General features: G+C 39.6%; 1 protein-coding gene across 7 annotated transcripts in view; it reads right to left on the bottom strand.

Annotated features, from left to right (window-relative positions):
* Positions 1 to 1,527: 1,527 nt before the first annotated feature.
* CRBN (cereblon) overlaps positions 1,528 to 22,515 on the bottom strand; it is a 35,892-nt gene continuing 14,904 nt past the window's right edge. For all 7 annotated transcript variants that reach the window (XM_061618563.1, XM_061618562.1, XM_061618567.1 and 4 more), the window contains exons 4-11: positions 22,102 to 22,251; positions 15,437 to 15,599; positions 11,149 to 11,211; positions 9,792 to 9,876; positions 7,964 to 8,079; positions 6,057 to 6,121; positions 5,331 to 5,462; positions 1,528 to 4,479 (exon numbers count right to left, since the gene is read on the bottom strand). In XM_061618563.1, the coding sequence (XP_061474547.1) occupies positions 4,299 to 4,479; positions 5,331 to 5,462; positions 6,057 to 6,121; positions 7,964 to 8,079; positions 9,792 to 9,876; positions 11,149 to 11,211; positions 15,437 to 15,599; positions 22,102 to 22,251 (955 nt within the window). In that variant the 3' untranslated portion in view covers positions 1,528 to 4,298. The remainder of the gene's footprint in view (positions 4,480 to 5,330; positions 5,463 to 6,056; positions 6,122 to 7,963; positions 8,080 to 9,791; positions 9,877 to 11,148; positions 11,212 to 15,436; positions 15,600 to 22,101; positions 22,252 to 22,515) is intronic.

The raw sequence follows: 22,515 nt of genomic DNA, 5'->3' as shown, positions 1-22,515 counted from the left end.
GGTGGGAATTCAAAATCCATCAGTTAGCCATTTCTAATAACGGCTGATGCATTGGTTTAATAGAAATTATGTATATCCCACCCTCCCAGTAGAAGGACTATTATAAAACGACCTTGCTCAAACAGTAGGGGAACTGGTTCAGTTTAGATTCCAAGGAACAGCTGAGCTGTCCTGCAAGCCTAATCAAGAAAGCTGCAGAGATCTGCTTAATTTTTTGGGGGTGGGGGGGCAGGAGAGGATTTAGTGGAAATCAGAAGTTCAACTGCCTGCAAATTGTTTAACTGTGAGGAATCAGGATATTGCAGAAGGTTGAACTGGCATATGTTGTACAATTACTTTTTCTTCAGATCTGACACATTATGACACGACAATAGGAACTTGCAAGTATACCAAACCAAAAGCACTTCTCTTTTTGTTCTTACCATTTGTCTAAATTGAGCCTTGTTTTGAAATATAGTAGAAATATATTTTATTCTTCACGTAAGTTTTTCCCAATGGAAGATCAAGATTTTTGCAAAAGGCAAACAAAGGAGCGGTTACAGGCACAGTGTGCTTTCCTTACTGCAGCTTTCACAAAGCTGTTTGAACAGCTGGGTAAAAACCACCTCTGGATGAACAAAGTTTTCTCTGTAAACAGCATTACTAAAAAGGCTAGACACACAAACTAAAATGCACTTCCACATAAATGATGACAAGCAAAAAAAATGTTTTGTATGGCTGTGTGTGAAAATAAAGATTTCAAATATGTAGCGGTATGTGTATTAATGTTAGAAAATCAAGGCTGCAATCTTACACACTTACCAGGTAATAAGTCTCATTCAATTCAGTGGGGCTTGTTTCTGACAGGGCCAGCGACAGGCATGATTGGGCCCTTGGGCACCTGCCTGCTCCGGATGCACGGCACCTGCCTGTTCCACCTACCTCTCTCTTGTCTTTTGCTGCTGTGCGCGCTGCATGTACAGGGTTGCCATCAACCAAGATGGCTGCAGAGGCTTCTCTAAGGGGCTCGTGCCCCTGCCACCATCTTGGTTGATGGCATGCATACATGGTATGCTACGTGCCAGCACATGCCTGCCATCAACCAAGATGGCATCAGCCCCTTAAAGAAGCCTCCGCTGCCATCTTGGTTGATGGTATCCCTGCACATACAGCACGTGCAGCAGCAGAAGACAGGAGGTAGGTGGAGTGAGTGAACGGACAGGCAGCCTGGAAACTCTGCCCTTGCAATCTGCAGTAGGGGAGCACTATTCCCACCCTAACAAGGGGCCCTTCAGGGGTCCCTCTGGGCCACAGGGGCCCTCAGCCAGGGCCCAACCTGGCCGCCCTTTGGTGCCGGTCCTATGTATAGGTTTGCACTGTGACAAATTTAGTTTTCTAGTGTTTGGTACTGAGATGGAAAAACTGATTCCATCATTTTATCATCTGTTTAAGCATTAAGTTATAGACCTTAACTCCCTGAGTTTCCCTTTTCTCCAGTTGCTGGATGTCCACAGTATATGAGCACAGAAAAACCAAGCCAACACAGAGAAGCATTAATGGTTTTATACCAGAGCTATGAAGTATATATTCTACATAAAGAATTTTCATTGAGAGCACAATAGCCAGTTGCACAGCAGCAGAACATATGATTTTAGCAATTACTTAAAATCACACTGATTTTTAAGTCAGAAAATGCTATGAGCTTGATAATATCAAGAGTAGGGCAGAAGGGAGAAACAATAGTCAATATTAAAAGAAAATAGTGGAACATTTGTTTCTTGCTGATTTCACTTGATTATATTGGTTTCTCAATTTTTAAAAAACACAGAGCTTTTTGTTTACATACACTTCCACCATACCCAAATAGGACATATTTCAAGCTTGGTGTCATCTCATAACTATTTTGTTGTGCCAACTGCATAACAGAGCCAATAAAATATGTTGGGAACAATTCATCAAGCTCCACTGTTGCACAGCCTCTTATTTCTTGGAAATGGTCCTGCACAGAAACATAGTTGATATTAAGAAAGGATGTGGCTGGTGATTCTGTTCCTTCACCTCTTTGCAAGGAAGATCAGGAATAAGTCTTGGCATATACATTCTGTATGTACTGGGTCTGTTTAATTTAGCAAAAAGATCTTTTTAATTATTTTTTAAGATGTGGGGCCTCCTTGATCCCATGACACTGTGGTAGATAGAAAAGTTATATGGTGGGTTGATGGTTGGGCAGAGGTAGTAAAGAGATCCTTTTTTTAAAAAAAAGTTGTCTCCTGTTACAATCATTAGCTTTTACTTATGGCACATAGGGCAAGTCAGACCTGCTCCTGGATCTCATCAGGATTAGGAGGTGAAGAGACAGAAGTGGAATGTAGACTGGTCCTGCGGATGGGCACATAGTAAAGTTCATCATATAAGAGACGAAAGGATGGGATTTTAGAATGTGCTGGTTAAGTCACAGTAGCATTATTCCATAGCTACCAAATGTTTAAAACTCATCCCCTCAACCCACATGCCAGCTTTACACACAAACTAATGTCCTTTCTTTTTTAAATTCTTCTCATCCACAAATCCCACTGATGGCAAACTGGAAGAATCCAGCCCCTTAAAAAACTGAGGCCACAACATTTTACTCACTTAGGGAAAAGCTCTCGTTTCCCAACTCAGTTTAGTGCAGGCAAGTCATTACAGTCCTGTGCTTTCATATTTATGTTTTAATAGTGCAACCTCCTTTTGGAAAAAATAAAAAGCAAAAAGCTAAAATGCTCTCTCTAATAAAATGACCTCCATCTCACTTTGTTCAAGACGAGGTTTTAGCTAATATTGCTTTTCACAGCTCAGCAAAGATAGTGTTGCAGCACACAATAAAGGTGATCATTCAATTGTGACTAGAATGAAAAATAAAAACATAGTACTACAGAGGTAGAAGACTTCAAGGAACTAACCCTGGATTACAGAGCTGATTGTTCCTAGCTATCTAGCACACTGAGTTCCTAACATCCTTTCTGTGTCTAATGCCATTTATTGCCAGCACTGCAAAGCGAAGAAGCCATGGCAGTATCACTAAACTTAGGGGCTTGCTTTTTTAAAGCAACTCACACAACAAATAAATACATTGGTGTTTACAAAATCAGCAATGTTACTTCAACTAACTAGCCAGCCACACTACAATATACTCTGAACAAGTGCGGACAAAAATGGTCTTGAGGGGAAAAATATCAATATATATAAGAAGTCTGTCATCTGCAGATTTTGCTTACCAAAGTGCATTCTGGGAAAACAAGACAGAAAGCCTGTTTCTAGTCTTATTTCTGTAACCGAGACAATCTCATAAAAAAAACCCTGTCCCAATGGGAAGCGTTGTTCTTAAGAACAAGTGATAATTACATCACAGCCTTTCAAATTATGACAGCTGCTACTTTCCAATGCCAAGGATACAGTTTATGAGCAACTGCACTGCCAAGGACCCTACAGAATTTTAGACATGTAAAAAGGTACACTATGTATCAGAAGATTTAAATTGTCAAGTACATACATTTGTAATATGATAGACTCAAACATACTTAAGATATTAACGGAGAAAATTATATTTTATCATAGTCCTGTAATTAATATGAATAATTTATGTTTCCAAGCATCAGAACTTGCCAACTGGAGTGAAAGCAGGTAAAAATGATAGAACAAAACAATTCTATAGGGATTCTTTACAAAGGATTTACACATAAAAATGTTAATATCAGGCTTCAGCGCTCTCTTCTGCCAGCAACAACCTTGTGACTTGCGTCTTACCATCATCATATCAGGTTTAATCCTTGTCCTCTTTTAAGGCTTATTCAAGCAAATACTAATACCTGTAAGCTTATTTCACACAGTTAGAAAACAGGGCTTCTTACAAATTCACAACATTCTACAGGCAAATATATTAAAACAACAGGCAACAGGTTCTGTCTATCATTATGCACAAGTTGAGTTATACTCAGTCTTCATTCCTACTCAACAGTTTTATCTCCCCAACAATAGTACATGTGTTATTACATTATTACAGGATAGCTCCAAGTTTGAGCTGTTTGTTTCAGTGTTTGTAAGATAATCTGAAAAAAATCTCCTTTTCCTGGTCTCCATCTCACATTTGGTATCTTCCTCCAGAAGTCTAAATTTAAAGCATTTTTTCAGGGCTCTGGGAAGCAATGGTGCCTTTTCACTGCACAAAGCTCAGACATACTGATCTTTTATATAATCAGACATCAGATGCAGGACTTAGTAGATTAAAAAAAAAGAAGACATCACCTGCATCTAGTTCATCCAAAAGTAAGGTTATCAGATCACAGGCAAAGCAATAGTGATCTTTTACCAGATTCATTCTCTGTTTCTGGAATCCTTGGCAATAGGGCAGAACGAGTTAATCCCCAGAATTTTTGAGGTGACATATCCTTCTTTGTTGAAGTAAACTTCCAGCCCATATGGCTTCCACAGATTCTGCACTGGGCTATAGTCCATGCGTACCTAGAAGTTAACAGCATCACATCAGCCTTTATGAGCAAGACTTAACTAAAAACTCACTAAGAGAGCACCACCTTACAACAGCCCTTATTGTCACTGAAGCTCAGAGTAGCAAAATCATTACAGTACTTCAGTAAGAGGAATCATTTGCATGAGCCCAGATAGAATATCATAAATCACAAATTTATACTAAGAGTGTGAAGTATAATGAACTAAAATTACAGTAGTGACTTTTAGCATACAAGTTAAGACATTTGCTTAGAGGTTATTCAAATGGTTTGGGTAGAATCCTTCCCCTGACAAATAAAGTCCATATGAATGTTTCCAAAAAAGTAACAATCCAGTATGCATTTGGAGGTACCACACCAGCAGAAACAACTGTATTCTACGCCCCAGAGTTATCAAAATTAGTTATTTGCAACTAGGAATGGTGTGTATAAATCAAAGAAATGCCTGAGTCACAAGGATCTTTGTGATGAATATGGAATAAATACCTTGTGCATCTGGTAAAGGTGTCTTGGCAGTTTGTGCCTCCCTTCAGCTCAACTCAGACTTCGGGGTCTGGATTTTTTTATTATTATTTATTGTCATTTAAAACATTTATATACTGCTTAATCATTTGCATTTCTAAGCAGTGTACATAAAAAGAAATCATACATAAAACAATAGAAGCATCATAAAACCAAACACTAACTTAAAATGCCTCCTGGAACAAAAAACTTCCAAGTTACTTTTATTCAACTATTTCAGAGTTGTACACACCCAGTGGAACTTTGGTACAGTAAAAAAGCAAGGCACTCAAGCAGCATATTAATACCTGAACCTACAAGTGTTAATCAGATACATTTTATTACCCAGGAAACCAGCTGTGCTCTGTGGAAGATCTGCCATTCAGATTCAGGTTGCAAGCTTTGTACACAGTAAGGGTCTCATGCACATATCCATGAGGATTCACATATGCAGCCATAGGCCCTCCAAGGGATAAACTACAAAAAAAGTCAATTTTGAAAAAGATGAAGAATCCAAGAGTGTTTGTGATATGAAACTAGGCTGTGTGTATTTCACACATGCATGACTTTACTGAGCAAACTGACACCGGTGCCTGGTAAGAAATTTGACACGGTGAATATTTAATTTAAAAAAACATTTCTATTCATCACTGGAAGGGGGAACGCACAGAAACATGGAAATGCAGGAACATGCTAAACAGCGATGGGGAGCCTGGACTGCTGTGACTCTTCAGCCAATTAGCCACATAACCGGTCACTGCTTTTACCATTAACATGATTTTGTTAAAGTTTTAAAGACTTCAAAAATTATACAAGAGAACACAAGGGCAGTTTCTGATGCTTTCACGTGTATCTGCGAAATCTATCTAGTGCCAAACATTTGTAGTCCTACAGCAATATAAATTTTAAACGTAAATTAGTTTTGGGATCAATCTTTACCTACAATGCAATCTGTACCAACCAATTGCTTGCTAAAGTAATAAAATGTACAAATGCAGTTTAGAAGCTAAGAGGATATAAATCTCTTATTTTAAGTCAAGTTCTCACAATTTAAGCCCTTTACAAACTCACCTGAATATTTCATTTTTAGTAGTTATTTCTGTGTCTTGACAATGCTTACAACATAGAGATGTACACTATAAAAGTAATAAAGCAAACATCAAAGGGGAAAATGAACTTATTTTCAACTAGCACAAAGGCGAATGCACAGACATGTTTATTTTAAAACTTTAAGTAGCAAGCATGGAAGATTTAACATTGGAGCTTTTTAAATCATACACTGATTTTCCCTTTAAGAAGTTGTCACGCTGAGTTCCAGAAATGCTTTCTGGAAAACCTAGTATGCAAGGGCAATGAAGAAATATACATATTAACTGGAATAAAAATTGACTATAGTTTTATTGAAAAGCAATAAACACCTAAAACTTGCAAAACTGGAAACTGATGGAGGAGAGCCACAGATACCCTGATGCTCCTGGGGCCTAACATGACTGCCTCATGAGTTAACCACAGAGGCAATCTCAGCACTGAATATTCCCTGTCCAGGCATCTGCCATCCAGATAACCACACAATCCTAAAACAACGGCTGCTGTGTCCTGATTGTACATTTCCTCTGCCCTACCTCTAATACCTGCCCTATTGACACTTTTCTGGTACACCTGCCAAGTTGTGACAAAAACAGAAACCAGATTAGCCAATATGCCTCCCCACTCCAGCCCATTGCCAAGGTGAAGGTGAAAATCATGTCCTGCTCTGCCAATCTAGCAAAAGGTGCACGATTCCTTCCTGGTCCCCAAAAGGCAGCCAGTTATTCTCAGGGAAATGTACACAATCAAAGGAGATGGAGTGCAGCTTGATAAAAAGATCCAATTGCCAATCACTGGGGTGGGGCCTGTTTAAAAAGCCTGGCTTCATGCCCATTCTTTCCTCAGTCAGCCAGGGGCCTGTCTGCTCTGCTGATATGGCCCACCCTGTGTCCACTCCTCAGGCTCCACATGCTATCCCTGCCTGGTTATGCAGCTCAGGAGAAAGGTCTTCTTCAGCAAAATTCTGAGAAAAAAAATTAAGTTACACATGTGGGTAGCACACAATCTCTCTGGTTTGTAGCCATTATATTAAAAACTATAGCAAAACAGGAAGCCTTTTTGCTAATCATAACCCAACCATATAATGTTATGATGCTATAACACCCAATGTTAGGAAAGAGTACTGGAAACGGCTGCTGAAACTACCATGTTGAACAAGAGCATTAACCCATCTTCTCTCAAAAAAATGATTCTTGATCTGACTATTAAAAAAGCCCCAAGAAAACTGTTTAAGATGAAGAGGTTTTATCCTTGATTAAACCTACACTGCTGCTAGGTTTGCCATGCTAAATGCTCCTGTTCAGGGTTTCAGCCAGTCAGCCATGCCATCTTCAGGAGACACCATTCTATCCACTTCACACCCCAATTTTCTCTCCCCTCCCTCTAAATACTCAAGAGTCCTCAATGTGCTGTGTTTGGGTTCCCTCCCCCTTCATAGTTTTTTTAAAAAATAAAGTTATTTACACTTCTGCAAACCTTGGGGTTCTCCCAAGTCTGCCAATACCCACCCCACCTTCTGCACAGAAAGTACTATTTTGGCTATTAGTATTAGGATGATCAGCTCAACTGCAATCCTATGCAAGTAAGAGCAAAAGAGTCACACTGGATCAGACAACAGGCCTACTTAGTTAGAATCCTGTTTCCCACAATTGCCAACCTAATGGCTATGGGATGTTCAAAAGCAGGATATGAACACAATAGCACTCTACCATTGTGTCCAAGCAACTATATCCAGAGGTATTCTGTTTCTGATCCTGGAGGTAGCATATATAGCACTCGTAACTAGAAGCCATTGGTAGCCTTGTGTCTACTCAAAAGCCTTAACTGGGGACTTGCTCCTAGGTAAGCGATATACGATTCAAAGGCTTAGTAAAGAAGTTCTGTATACTTACTTTGTTCATTATATCTAGTTCACATCGCAGTCTCTGAACAGCGCTACCAATTTTGAGCAGCTGAATTCGCAATGTATCATCAATGGGCAGACAAGCGGCAACTCTGTATGAAAAATCTGAAGAATGAAATTCAATTTCATGTATTTAGAAGAAGGTGAATCAGATACATGCCACCTTATTAGTTCCCAGTTAATCAGTGCATTACCATGAAAAGGAATCAGTTACACTCTACCAGCAACTTTTTTGTGTTAACTCAGTTGGAATGAAGTGACTATTTCTTCCACATGCTTTTTAGCAGATGCATATAACTATGCTCTTATTAAACTATATTTCATTCACTGGAGTTTGTGTGCTCTAACTGCACTAGTGGCATGGTAAACAATATACCTACTAATATTACAGAAAAGGTATGACTTTAAGAGGAATACAATTTTGGTGGGATTTTTTTAAATGCAACAATCTCAGCTTGCGTTACTCAATCAGTAAATTACGGGAAGAACCAAGACAGTGTTTAACACACATAGAGCAAATCCATCCCCACAGCAACAGGGGCTCTTTTCCCTTCTCTCTGCATGCTTGCTCATCTGTATAGTCATGAAAGTTTCTGCTTGATGCATGTTGTGCTGCTGGGGCTCCACATGATGGTGGTAATCCACATTGTGTGTTACTCAACATGCTAAAGCCACAGATAAGCCATTTCAAGTGGATTCCTCACAGAAATTCTACAATGTAGAGAGGAGACACTCTTAAGTGATGTTTAAAACCTCAGTGGACTTAAAAGGAAAACAACAGAGTTGGGTGGCACCTTAACGACTAAAAAAAAATTATGCAGCATTACCTGCATTCAGAGGTCCTCCTGTAAGCCATAGCTTGACCTTGGTTTACAATTCCAGTTTGGAGGGATTCCCAAAGCCACAGTTTGTTGGTTGAGATTTCACAACAAACTGCGGTTTAGTAAACCAGAACATAGTCTTTTATACTAAGTGCAGAGGGGACGGGGTGAAGGGGATGCTTTGGATTCAAAGTTGAAACTTGAATCAAAGCAGATTGCTTTATAAAGATTTGGGATTTTTCAGTACCAAAGCAGGATCTCTTCAAAATGCGCTGACGTGAGGGATCACCAAAGCATTTTATGCATTGAGATTCAGACAGTGAACAATACTGCGAACAGTGTGCCTGCCAAAAGCAAAACCTTTTCCCCAAAGCTACCTATATAAGGAAAATGTCAGTTTCTTACCTAGGGACACCTCTCTGTTCTATGCTATTTTGGGACAAATTTCTCATTAAACAATAGGGTGGATTTGCTGATCATTTCTGCACTGATTCAAAACTGCAAAGGCTCATCTCGCAGGAAAACCACTGCAGTTATCCTTCTCAATTTTGGCAGTATTCATCCCTTTAAAAGGGCTACTATGCCTGCAAATTTCATCCATTCAGAAGGGGCTACAAATTCCATCCAATTCTGTCACACAGAAAAAGGTTCACTGGTTTCTTTTGAAGAAAAAATCTGAATAATAGTGTATAAACAAAGTTTCAAGTTTTCCACACGAGGCAGACTCTGAATCTGTCTGAACTGAAATCTGAACTGAATCTTGTGGTCTGTGGATGCCTCTAGTGTATACACACAATTCATTCCCAATCCTCTATACCATAGTTTGGAGAAGTAGAAAATGTGCTTGTTGTAATGAAGCCATCAGGTTTCATGGGTCAGAGCTTAGTCTGTTAGGCAAATTTAACTATTCTTCCAAGTTATGCAATATTGGTTAAAGAAAGTGCAGAGAGGAGCATACAAAAACAAGATTCAAGGGATAGTTATTTATCAGAATACCTATTGGATTTGATGGAAGTGATTCATCTTTAAGATTTTCATCCCACTCATGCAGTTGCTGCTTGACTCTGTCCATCAGGGTTTCCTTGTGTTAGAAGAAAAACCTAATTTAAACATAAAAACTCCTTTTTCTTTATAAAATAAGAATGAGGAATAAAGTAGAAAGGTTATCTGACTATATTCTTTGCAGTAATTCATTAAAAGAAAGTGCAATATTCTCAACATTGACCCATATTATACAGTGTACAAATATGAATTAGAATACTTTTTCCATGGGTAAGATGGGCATATAGTATACTTTTCTTCTACAAAATGTATGTATGGCAACTAATTTATTCTCTGTAAGTCGCTGAAGAGAGGGCAGGGAGGGAGGGATGGCAACTTAAAATAGAATGCATCTTATGTTCTCACTTTATTAACAGAAGGCACTTTCACTCACAGAAAGGAATCATCCTTAGATACAATCCATTTAGCGATCTTAACACTTATCAGTTGATAGCATAAAGATGTGGAATGGTTATCAATCACCACAGATCTCCTACATTTAGCAAATAATGCCCAATGAAGCTTCAGTTGTTAGTTAACAAACATGTGAATTCATACTAGTTATTTTCATGAAAGACGGAGGATTACTAGCTTTGTGTACTAGAAATAGTTGTCTACAGCAAGGTTCTATGATGTAAGTGGATTGGTTCATACACACAAAACTGGTTATATATCTAGTTTTGCGAACAAATGTTAAAATTGGTCCTGTGTTGTAAGAAAATATCCCACACAGGTAGTCAACAGAAAAAAATTAAAGAGTATATTAAGAGTAAAGTGTATGGCAGAACTATTAAACATAATATAGCAATGAAACAAAACATGAATTTTGCTTGTGTAATTTTTCACTCCAATGAAGTCAGGGGCCAGAAGAATAATTAAAACAAATACCAACATAGCTGTCTGAAATTTATAGAAGTTAACATTCCAATCCCACAAATACATTCATCTATATGTTCATTATTTAATGGCATGGTGCAATCACAATGCCAAGTCCATAGGCAACATCTGCACAGCTTATCTGACACAAGATCACGTTAGTTAAATTCAAAATGAAGTGAATATGAAATCATCTTAAAATCCAGTGTCAAAAGACACTGGTCATAAAACATATGTGTAATGAAAAAATGCATACCAGAAACACTTCACTGGGGAACAATAAAGCAGGAAGTGAATTGAAAAGTACAGTTATAACACTGAAAAGTACAGTTATAACACTGTGTGTTATTATAAAACAGATTGTTCCCTTGGATACAAAGAGCATACAAAGTTGAGAGCAACATAAAACCAAGATCATGACCTTAATAATACTTACAGCATCATATAAAGAATACAACCAAGATGGCCAGGAGGTCAGACTAGCACAGTGAAACTTGCGCTGCAACACAAAACAAGATATATATATTTTTAAAAATGCTAAGGAATAAATGCTGTTTTTCAGATACTAGACACCGCTCTCAATATTTGATCAAGTAAATCTCCCTACTCCTTCCCAATACATTCCTCACTAGCATTATTATGATCAAGGTACAATACACACCTTTGAACCTCAGAACAAATGCTAAGGTGAGTAAAGAGAAATGTGTTTTATATCAAACATTTTTAAGTTTATTTATCACACCGACTTCAGTAATGGAAGAGGCTGGTATAGCACAGTGGGGAGAGCCTGGCTAGAAGTCCAGAGCCTGTGAGTTCAAATCCCCGCTTGTGTCTCCTGGGTGTCAAGGGCCAGCTAAAGATCAGCCCCACAGGGGTTACGTGCCCTGCCACCTGTGCAGCCGTGGGCAAGCTGCATAGTCCCAAGAAGCCCGGTTGCCCCCTAGCTGGCAGTTGCGGACAAGGAAGGGGCTGGCTTGTGCAGCTATGGCAAGCTGAGCAGGCCCTAGCCAGCTGGGGAGGAGTAGCCTCAGAGGGAGGCAATGGTAAACCCCCTCTGAATACCGCTTACCATGAAAACCCTATTCATAGGGTTGCCGTAAGTCCAGATCGACTTGAAGGCAGTCCATTTCCATTTTCAGTAATGGAAACATTAGCTTAAATTCAAATAGCCGACTACAACTGGTTTCCTGAATGTGCTGCCTGTCAACTCAGTAGTTCAAAAGTGTAGCCTCACTTATATAATTTGAATGGTCCTGAAGGTAGCCTGTACTACTATCACCCCTGAAGGTTCCTGTATAACTCCCACTCCTTAAAGGCAGCATAATCAATTACAGATTAGACTGATAAAACTAATTAAACTAAACCCTATGGTTCTATCCAAAAATGACTTTGCACTAGTGAAAAGAGCTTATGCTGAGAAAGGTGGGGCACCCATTTTTTGCCAATGCTCCTACCTACTGCAAATCTCTGGGTCATAGCCCATACTGTGCCCCAACCCTCAGAAGCAACTTTTCAGAAATTGCAAGGGGATGTTGAGCGAAATCAGCAAAAACTGAGTTGCATGAGTATTTTAGCACAATGAGGAATTTATCCTTTGCATGAGCAGTTTAGCACAATACCTCCCAAGGATACAAGCCAATATTTTTTAAAAAAATGCTTCCTGCTTGTTTCTTCCAGCATATCAGTGTCTCAACAATACCTGTCAAATTTGTTGAAATATATTACTCCAACTTAAGGGCAGTATCCAACTAACTTGTTCTGTCAGTGCAAGGACTGACACTTGTGCAATGCAACTTCCCCTCTCCACACTCATGTGTGCCCCACACCCTCTGCTCCAGAGGGTTGGGGAAAACCAAGAACAGATTTAGGGGGCATGGCAGAAAGTTCCATTGCTCAAGCATAAATCCTTGCACTGAATGAACATGTTAGTTGCATACTGCCCTAAGTAGCTAGTGTAATATACGCCTGAATTATAATAAACACATTTTGAAAGTAGTAAAGAGTTTAGCATTTATGCAGAGGGCCCTCATTTTGCCCATGCCAAAGCAACCTTGGCCTAGCATTTGCACTGATGTGCTTCAAACTGCTGCAGCACACAGAAAACCACTTTAAACAATGGCTTGGTCAGTGAAGCTGTGCCTACACTGCTGCACACCGCTTACAGTGCTGCAAAATGCTTGTATAAATCCGACCAGTCACAACCGTTTCAGAACTCTAGTGTTTGATCTCTATAAAAGTTATTAACTGAAACAGCATTTATGAAGAAAAACTAGACCTCAAAGGTTAAAAAGGATGCAAGAGATCACAAAAGAGAAGGAAAGCTAACAATATTCCTTGAAGATACAACAGTCATTTTAAGTTACCCTAAAAATTAGGGACTATAGTTACAATCTTCTAAACATTCACCTAAGGCCATTTTAGAATTACCAGATTGACTCTAAACAGTGGTACAAAGGCTGATGCCAGTACCCATTTTCATTTTCTATAATGCACCACATTTTATTTGGAGTGTTAACTGTTCTTTCCTTATTAGCCCATTTTCTACTGATGGCCAGCCAGATAGTTCTGGGAAGCCCATAAGTAGGACATGGAGGCAATAGCTGTGTGCCTTTTGTCCCCCTGTAACTAGTATTCAGACACACATTGCCTCTGAATGGCAATTCGAAGTAGTGCCTCCACATAATTGTAAATTTGTGGTCCTGTGATAGGTGGAACTCCAAGGACATGGAAATCTCGGTGATAGTGCTACATGGATGAACCGGCCCTTCAACCCAGTCCCAAGGCTAGCAAGTCAGTACCAAGTGATAAATATGAGTGGCTTAATACAGACTTTTTAATAATAAGCTAAGCACTGAAGAAGTTTAGTGTTGGGAAATAATTCTGAGACTTTTAAAAAAGTTTTGTTAAACAAGGGCTTGTGGGTAAAATTGTGTTTCATGATAAATAAACCTGTGCTCCACACTGAAAGAGGTTATCACAGCAGCTACCCAAACAAGTGAAGTTTAATATAAACACATTTCTTTACAAGAAGGATGTGACTGCTTTACACTGAGGGTGAAACAAATTTGGGAGTAGCCTGGCTAGCAATGGAAAGGATAGCAGAAAGAAGCTTAGCTAGGCAAATAGCTAGGCAGTAGTCACTGTGCGTCTGTAAGAGGTGTAAAGAGATCAGTTAGAACCAGAGAGAGTATATATGTAATTGTGAGCTGTGTGGTCACAAAATGCCAAAGAATGGCACACAAGTATCACAATGAATTCAAACAGAGAACCTGAACTGGACCTAGCAAGAATAGAATCAACCTTCTTCTGACCAAAGATCAATCACCTTCAAGTCTTCATACCACTTTTAAACTTAATTCTCCTTGCATCCATTCATCAGATTGAATGAATCTTTTAAAAATATTTTCCCATGAACTACCTTGCTTTGAAGACTGGCAAGAGTCAGGAACTTGCTAAGGCTTAAACATGCTTTAGCATTAAGTTGAGGAAGTTATGGTGATCGTCTGGGAACAACTTTTTCAATACAGTAGGATATGGCCATTTTATTATTATTATTTACAAAGTCCGCAGGGCAAGAGCATTCCAGTGAATTCCGTTTATCACGGCAATGATGAGTAACTGGAAGATTTGTCCCAAATCACTAATTATTTGAAAAGGGTTGGGTCATTAGCTTCTACCACTCCTCTTTAGTTAGTCCTGAGTTTCTACAGAGAGATTAAAAGCACTCTTTTCCCAAACAAGTCACTTGGAAAAAGAGATCAGCATGTTTTGGGGGTGTTCTGCTGAGCAAGTTCCTGCACTAACAGCACCTCTGACTGCACTTGGACATCTAGTTGGCCACCTTGAGAATAGACTGATGGATCTTTGTACTGATCCAGCAGGGCTCTTCTTATGTTCTTATGCATTAAGGCCACTAGCTAATCTGACTTATCTAAACTTTCTCCATGGTCACCGATACAATTACACAAGTGGAACCTGCAACTAAGTGTTGCAGTACGGAGTGCTCCTTGGCATGGCTTCAGCTACCTAACCATGTGAGATATTCTCTCTACCCACCACCAGTATTCCTTTTCTATCTAAAGTCAGTCTGCTATCTATGCCAACCGAACATGCATAGTTCTCATTAGGCTATTTCGCACACACCCACATCCCTGCCTTTAGGATTTGTCCCCCCGACAATTTTTTGAACTTCTACAAACCTCAGGGCCTCCCTAAGCTTGTCGAAACTTCCTCCTTGTGCATGGATGGTGCAATTTTGACTACATAAAGATCCATACATGGAGTTTGCTATTAGTATGTAGGAAAAACAGACAGCAAGGATTGATCCTGCATTATCCCACTGATTACATATGTCTTCATGGTGCCAGCATGTTCCATTTCCAGAAGGTATGTAACCAGTAGCATATACCTTCACACACATTTTGACTCAATCCTCTCAAATTAATCTCTCACCCCTTCCTTCCTTCTCAAAGAAAAAAGCATTTGTCCTTCAAAAAAAAAAGTAGATAAAAGTTAATTGGAATCAATTATAACTTATTTAATATAAAATGTGTAGCTGCCCACTGTAGTGAACTGATAAGCCACACAAACAATCTGCAGCAGCAGGGGGTTGACAAGACACAACCCCATTTCGCACATCTTTCTTTAAAAAGAGACACGCAGATGGAATTCATACTGATTTTTGAAATGTCATAGCAAAAATAATAATACAATTAGCTTCCAACCTTTTGATATTTCTGCCGCCATTGATGTATATGTTGATCCTGCCATGCTGCAGGCTTGGAAGAAGGAAATACGTGGCATCTGCTGCGGGACTCCAGTTGCACTGCTGACATAGTTGAAGGCAGCACTCGCTCAGGAAGGATTTGTACTTTTGCCTGTTGTATTCTGATAAAGAGATTTCATATAGGTATGAAAATAGTGCTCGTGTGGCTTCTATGGGCTACGTAAACATGATTATTTACTCATCCCCTTTAGCTGCATAAATGTCTGAAAAGAGAGCACTACCAAAAAGGTTTCAAGTTTTTAGTGGATTTTTAAATCTCAATTTTGCATTTTACTTTTGCAGTCAGTCTATAAATACCTCTGTGTTTGGATTCCCCCCTCCCAACACTAATTAAACCCAAAGGTTCCACAGACATGCTTTTGAATATCAACCTGTTCTTTTAAAATAGGAACGACACTAAAGTCAAAAAGGACAGAAACTTTCAAGCCTTAAGCAACATTTTTTGTCATCACAGAACTAGACTTTAAAGCTTCTTTCATCCTGTTTGTTTGTTTTTGTTATTCAGCCAACACTCTGCAAATAATATTCAATCAGAAGAAAACGCATTTTAGCTGAATAGCAGTACCAGTAAACCACAAAGTGTTATAAGATTAGCCTTAACTCAGAATCAGAAGAGAACACAGCCAGTAATCTTTCCATAACTGAGTTCACAAAATCTATAGGATGGCATTGAACAGTCGGCCCTTGGGACTTTCCCTTCCTCTCATCCCCCCCCCACTGCCCCCATGTGCTCCAAAAATCTCCAGAGGGTTGGGGGATTTCCAGGGCCAATGGGATATTGTCCATATTGTAATGTTCAATTCAAGAAACGGAGCAGCACATTTTGCATACTTCAAAGGAAAACATGCCAAATATCAGATAGGTCTAGATAGAGAACTTTATTCCTTAATATTCCTCTTTTTTCCTGGTTGCACTTATTCTAGCCCATAGTGGACCGATTACAAATGTCATGGCACAGTTATAGAATAAATGTTTTTATTGTTTCAAAATATTTTCATAATACATGCAGCTGCTGATATTAATTGTGCTGCCATCTTGTGTTCAAACTGCTACTTTCCAAGTAGAGAATTTGAATTTATTACTCAAACATGAACAACCACCTTTCAATCATTTTCATTATATGCACACCACTTTCTGCAAAAAAGACAGAAACTCACATAGCATATTTTCCCCCAAGTTTCCTTTCCAGAAGATGCCCCATCAGCTCACACCTTCAGATCAAAACTATTCCAGGTTAAAAAAAAAAGTAATCAGGGGAAAAAATGGGACGTTTGTGTGTACTTAAAGTAAGGCATGAATGAACTAAGTCATTGGGGAGCCCTGAATGGCGGTGTGTCTGGCAGGGCCATGCCTGATGTATAACTAGATGCCTTTTTTAAAATAGCAGCTTTTACAGCAGAAATTAGCATGAAAAGCAAATTTCAAAGAATCTTTTCAGTCTCTAATGCATCCTGGAAATGACTTAAGAATTCCACTAAAATTCGTATCTGGCCTGGGATCAGTGTAGAACAGCCTTCCCAACCTGATGCCCTCCAGATGTCTTGACTAGAACTCCCTGGATGGCTTTAAAAGAGTATTATTAGACAGATTCATTGAGAATAAGGCTATCATGGCTATTAGCAAGTGGGGAGAGCACTGTTGTGCTCCGGTCCTGCTTTCAGGCTTCCCATAGGTATCTGGTTGGCCACGGTGTGAACAGGATGCTTTACTAGATGGGCCCTTGGCCTGATTGAGGAGGTTATTTTTTATGTTCATGAGCCTCAGCCTGCATTGGTTGTTGATGGTTAGGGATAACATAAATTGTACTCCATAATATTTGGAGAGTACAAAGTTGGGGAAGACTAGTGTAGAAGGACTCAAGTGCTGATTTTAGGAGACCTATTCCCTGGGGCAGCCTGTTTTTCTCCTAATGTCATAATGATTCTAGAGAACTTAAAACACATCTTTAACATTTAGAACCACTTCATACATGATGAAATTCCTGCTCAAAGTCACTGTGTAAGCAATTTGTGATAACTCCGGGTAAAGAATCACAAACACAACTGAATACCAGGAAGTTATAATATGAAATATATATATATAAATACTAAAAGTTAAAGGGGGGAAACTTCAGAATCCTTCAGCTGTATGCAGTTGGATCAAGTCTAGGTGTCAGGATGCAGGATTGGGACCCTGGCACTTCAGAGGATGAGATCATTTTCCCAGAGTTGTGTGAAGAGGGGGAGGGAGAACTCTGAGATAGTGTTGCCCAGCAGCAGTGGCCTTGGAACTCCGTCAGACACAGATACAGACTCTTCTCAGGAATTTCCCACACTAGCCCCCCTTCCCGAGTCAGAGCAGTTAGAACAAGAAGGAGGGGGGATTCAACTCCCTCAACAGCCAGAGAAAAGCCCGCCTGATGGGCATGACGTTCACCCCCCTCTCTCCCCAATACCAGAGGTAAAATCATCAGAAGAGGAGGGGGCAGAGCCTCCCCCTTCACCAAGAACCCGGAGAAAACAAAAACAAGCAAAGAGGAGGGGTGGGGAAGAGAGCACTCTAAGGCGGAGTGAGAGAATTCGCGCCAAAAAGCCCCCTTTATAAGGATAAGGGGGGGCAGGAATTCCTCGTTCTGTCAACTCTCTTGCATGTCGCTGGACACGTGTACTGTGTTCCTTCATGAGAAGGCGCAGCCTCTGTTTGGATATTACCCTAATAAAGACTGAACTGCTTTCACAACCCAAGAAATGCAGGTCCAAACCAAAATAAAGAAAAGCTTGATTTTATTGAAAGAGTAGGAAAGCATTACAGAATTACTTGGGTGTGTGGCAGCATTTATCATTAATATCCTAACCCATTCATAACTTTAAAGTTAAGAAATCAAAGGACCCTATTACTATAAGAGGTGAAAGGTAAGAGAGAGATTACCTATCCTATGCCCGGAGTGGGCGGTTGAATACAGCTGAAGCTATGTGGAAGAGCTCTGATCCAAAACCAGGAAGGAATCTCTTGGTCTCAAGGTTTTTTTGCACCGAGACCCAGAGTCTCCCCGGTTCTGTCCCTGCAGTCCTTGATGCGTTCCTTGAGAGCCTAGTACATGTGTGTCGGAGCTCTGATGTTCCTCAGCCCCCCTTCCTCTTTCTTCCTCTCTTCCCTTTTTTTTAACCTTCAAGCCTTGGTTTTAAAATACTTTTTTCCTCTCTCCCCCTCCTGCCAAGGAGGGTATGAAAGTCTGGTGATGTTGTGTATGTGTGTGTGTATCTCTAACTGACCCTGAAAACTAAGGCTCCTAACAAACAATGGGATTCACTGTGGGTGAGGGAAATTTGCCAAAGGACAAGATAACAATTATGCAGGAAAAGGTTCCTGAATTAAAGTCAAGCCATGCATTTTTTTTTTGTTATGGATAGGCCAACGTTTGTAAACTGCTGTTCTTCAGTTCTGAACAACAGTTCTGGAGTGCCAGAAAAGCAACAGTACCTCCCAAATGGTAGCTTTTAAAAATTGTTTTAGCCAATTTTAAGAAAAATATTCCAGCTATCAATGAAATAACTGCAAAATATCTAAATCTGGTAGAAGCGTGTGTGTGTTGGCATATAGTTAGGTCCGAGAAGTGTTTTCATGCTTTGCTCTACTTGCTTAACATCCACCTCTTATCTTTCCCCTGCAAGTAAGACTTGTTACTCAGAGTACTGTTACTCATGTGGGTTTCCCATGGGCAACTAGTTGGATTAGATGGGCCACTGGCCTAATCCAGCAGGCTGTTCTTATGTTCTTATCATCCCCCAGGACTACTGATGTGGAACCCAAAGGAGACCCCCTATCTAAGCTGTAGAAACCTAATAAGAAACCTGTTATTGGCTCCTCCAGCTGTCTTACTGAGGCTGTTAGATTTTCTACTCCTCACAACAAAGAACTTCAGAAAAATGAACCTTCACTGAAGCTAAAAGTACATCCCAAATAATATGCCATCGAGGCAGGAAATGTGTTTATCAGATTATTCTCATATTACACATTCAATGAGGTCTCCTTGCTGTGTCACATGCACAGTGTTGATTGGTAACTAAATTATACCTTGAACTAACCAGGCACCTTTAGCACAGGGCACCTTATTCAGTCCTGCTAAATACTGTGGCAATTATCCAGACTAAAGTAGAGGGGATTTGTGTAACAGGTAAGGCCTGATACCAGGACAATCCTGGAAATGGCAGGAATCCCATTAGATGATCAGTTCCAGCCATCCGATACAATGATTCCCTTAAAAATTCAGAGAAAACAATTCTCTAGCAAAGAAAAAAAAGCAGCCCCACTTACGCAACATTCCCCATGCCACCCTATGAGCTAGCAGAACCAAGGAGTTACAGGTGGCCATAAATGTTAGCACTGCAAGAACTTTATTCTGGAGTTTGTTGCTTGAAATTGGAAGACAGTTTTTAACATTACTTCCACATTAACTAAGTAGCCTGTTACTAACTATTCATCACGTTGCTCCCTGTAGATGAATCATCATCTGTTCAATATAAATATTTTATTACTGTTCATTCTCCCATACGTCTGTAGTGTGAAGAGATACATGTAGTAATAAATCTGTTTTAACACTACCATAAGTAAATTAGTTAACAAAATCCCTAACGCAAAATATATCAGTTGTACCACAAAGTAGCAACAGTTTTTTAAAATTGCTGAAGAGAAAAAATGGACTGCTGCATAAAGACATATTACATGATTTTAGAGGTTTGAATTTATTTAGCATATTAAAACACACTCTGGACTAGTTCACACAATGACCAGCAAAATCATCTTCACATGACAAAGAAGCAACTGCATACCATACACTTCTACACACACAAGGTAACATGGTCTTCAATTTGGAGAGAATTGCACAAACTGGATGTATGTACAGAGCATTTGCAACACAAATTACAATGCTCACTGGATGGGGCTTGACATTGGTCGATTGCCATGCAAGAGATTTTTGGCAGTTTTGAGTGTGTAAACAAGCATGCAGGAGGCAAAGGAGGTAGAGGTTTTGTATTCAGGAACTGTTCAACAGTCTACTATTTTATCTGGACTGGTTTTGAGATCGGTAGATACATCATCTAGAATGGATTTTAATTTGATCTAATGGTTCTAAAAGGTAAGTCACATCTATTGCTTTGCCCGCTTTTGCTTCTGACCCTGCCTGCTTTTTGCCTCTGGTCCTGATCACCAGCATGTTCCCACCCCCAAAGATTGCCAATGATGCAATGTGGCTGTCAATGTGAAAAAAGTTCCCCACCCCTGACTAAATTGAATCATTAAAGTAAAGTAGTATTTTCAGAACGGCCAGACACTTCCTGATGATCTCCAAAACAGAGAGAATACAGAGGTTTTTCTGTCATGAGAAAAAGGTATTGTATACACAGAGATAAAATTTCAGCATACCAATTATCTAGGTCAGTCTAGATCAAGGGTCTCCAATGCATCCCTATGAGTGCCAAGTGGTACCCCCAGCAAGCAGCCCAGAATCTGAGCTTACTTTAAAAAAAAAAAAATCACGTCTCTTGCCCTCCTAGAAAAAAAGGTTACTGAGCGAAATGTGCAGGCACCCTGTGAAATGAACCAGCCTGACTATTCTTGCCTGTCAGTGTTACTAGCCAATTAGTGAAGTCAGAGCTGTGATCGATAAGTGAGTTGTTTGGACACGTGTCTACAGCAATTGCTGTGGTCCTAAAGAGCTGCTGTTTTGCCCTCCTTTTTAATGTACTTTTCCTGCTTATGTCTCTCTCCCCCCCCATTCCTTGGAATTTCCATAGTTTGGCATTCCTTTTTCCCTAGCAACCAGGATGCATCTTTCCTGTGCTGGATTCACCTGAGATCAGGTACTGCCTAGAAGTTATTTTTGCAAATATTACTACACAATAAGTGGGGATGAATATTAAAGGATCCCCCACCCCCCAAAAAGCAAATGTGAAAACTTTGCAAAGAGATACTCAATAAGAATTCACTTTTACTGTCTAGTTAGCTTACAGCACAATGGAATGCATGTCTACTCAGTTTGTGTTTAATGGGGCTTACTTCCAGGTAAGCGGGTACAGAATGGCAGACTAGGCTTTGGTTTAAGGTTGACACTGGGAAAAATCGGGTTCTTGTGGCTTTAACAGGTGTATGGCAGGCAGAAATTCAAAAGTTCAAGCCATAATAGAAATACAATTATGGGAAAAGTTCACCATGACTACTCTCTAATTTTGTATTGTGCCACACTCCATGGCAGACATTTTGTGACTGGTGCCCCCAGCACTCTCCAAATTTGAAATGTGCCCAGGTGAATCTCAAATAAAAGCAGCAGTGTAGTCTAGTCTCTCACTAACCGTTCTTGCCTTGCTCACAAAGCTGTGAATAGTGACGTCAATCAGCTGCAGAACAAAGCAAAATTTTAAAAAATTATGTTAGGATATTTACATTGCTTATTACCAAATATTTAGATACAGCAGCAAATGTAACAACCACACAGAGTCAGTCAGGGACCTAAAGACCTTGCACTGCTGTAACACAAAATTGTGAAAAGAAAGAAGAGAATTTCATACTGCTGGATATGAACAGATACTCCTGTTCAACAATAGCACATATTCCTTATTTTCTTACCCATCTGATTGTGTCCTTATTTCAAGAACCTTAAACCTCTGCCTTCCCACTGCCTTTACTTTAACTGTTTCAATTCCATACTCCTGTTCTTCTCGATAGGCATAAATTTCAGCTGTTGTTCCAAAATGTGCTTCTCTTTCAAGTATATCGCTAGGAGAAAACAGAAACATAAAAAGCTATCTTACAGCTTGTTACCTACTGCAACTGCCACCAATAATCCTCAATCAGTTTTCCCCAAAACCCAAATTTCCTTATCTTTACCATCTGAAAAATTTATCCTGCTGTGCTATTCAATATGCAGTCTTAAAAGAAATACAAAGTGTTCATATAACATTCAGGATCCAATAATGTGAAACTATGGCCAGTGTGTTAATCAAAACATTTAGGAATGCACAGCATGTTATCTATTTTACT

This window comes from Rhineura floridana, chromosome 3 (assembly GCF_030035675.1).
Source record: "Rhineura floridana isolate rRhiFlo1 chromosome 3, rRhiFlo1.hap2, whole genome shotgun sequence".
In the NCBI taxonomy this organism is placed as follows: Eukaryota; Metazoa; Chordata; class Lepidosauria; order Squamata; family Rhineuridae; genus Rhineura; species Rhineura floridana.
This window is presented reverse-complemented; position numbering and strand designations above follow the sequence as displayed.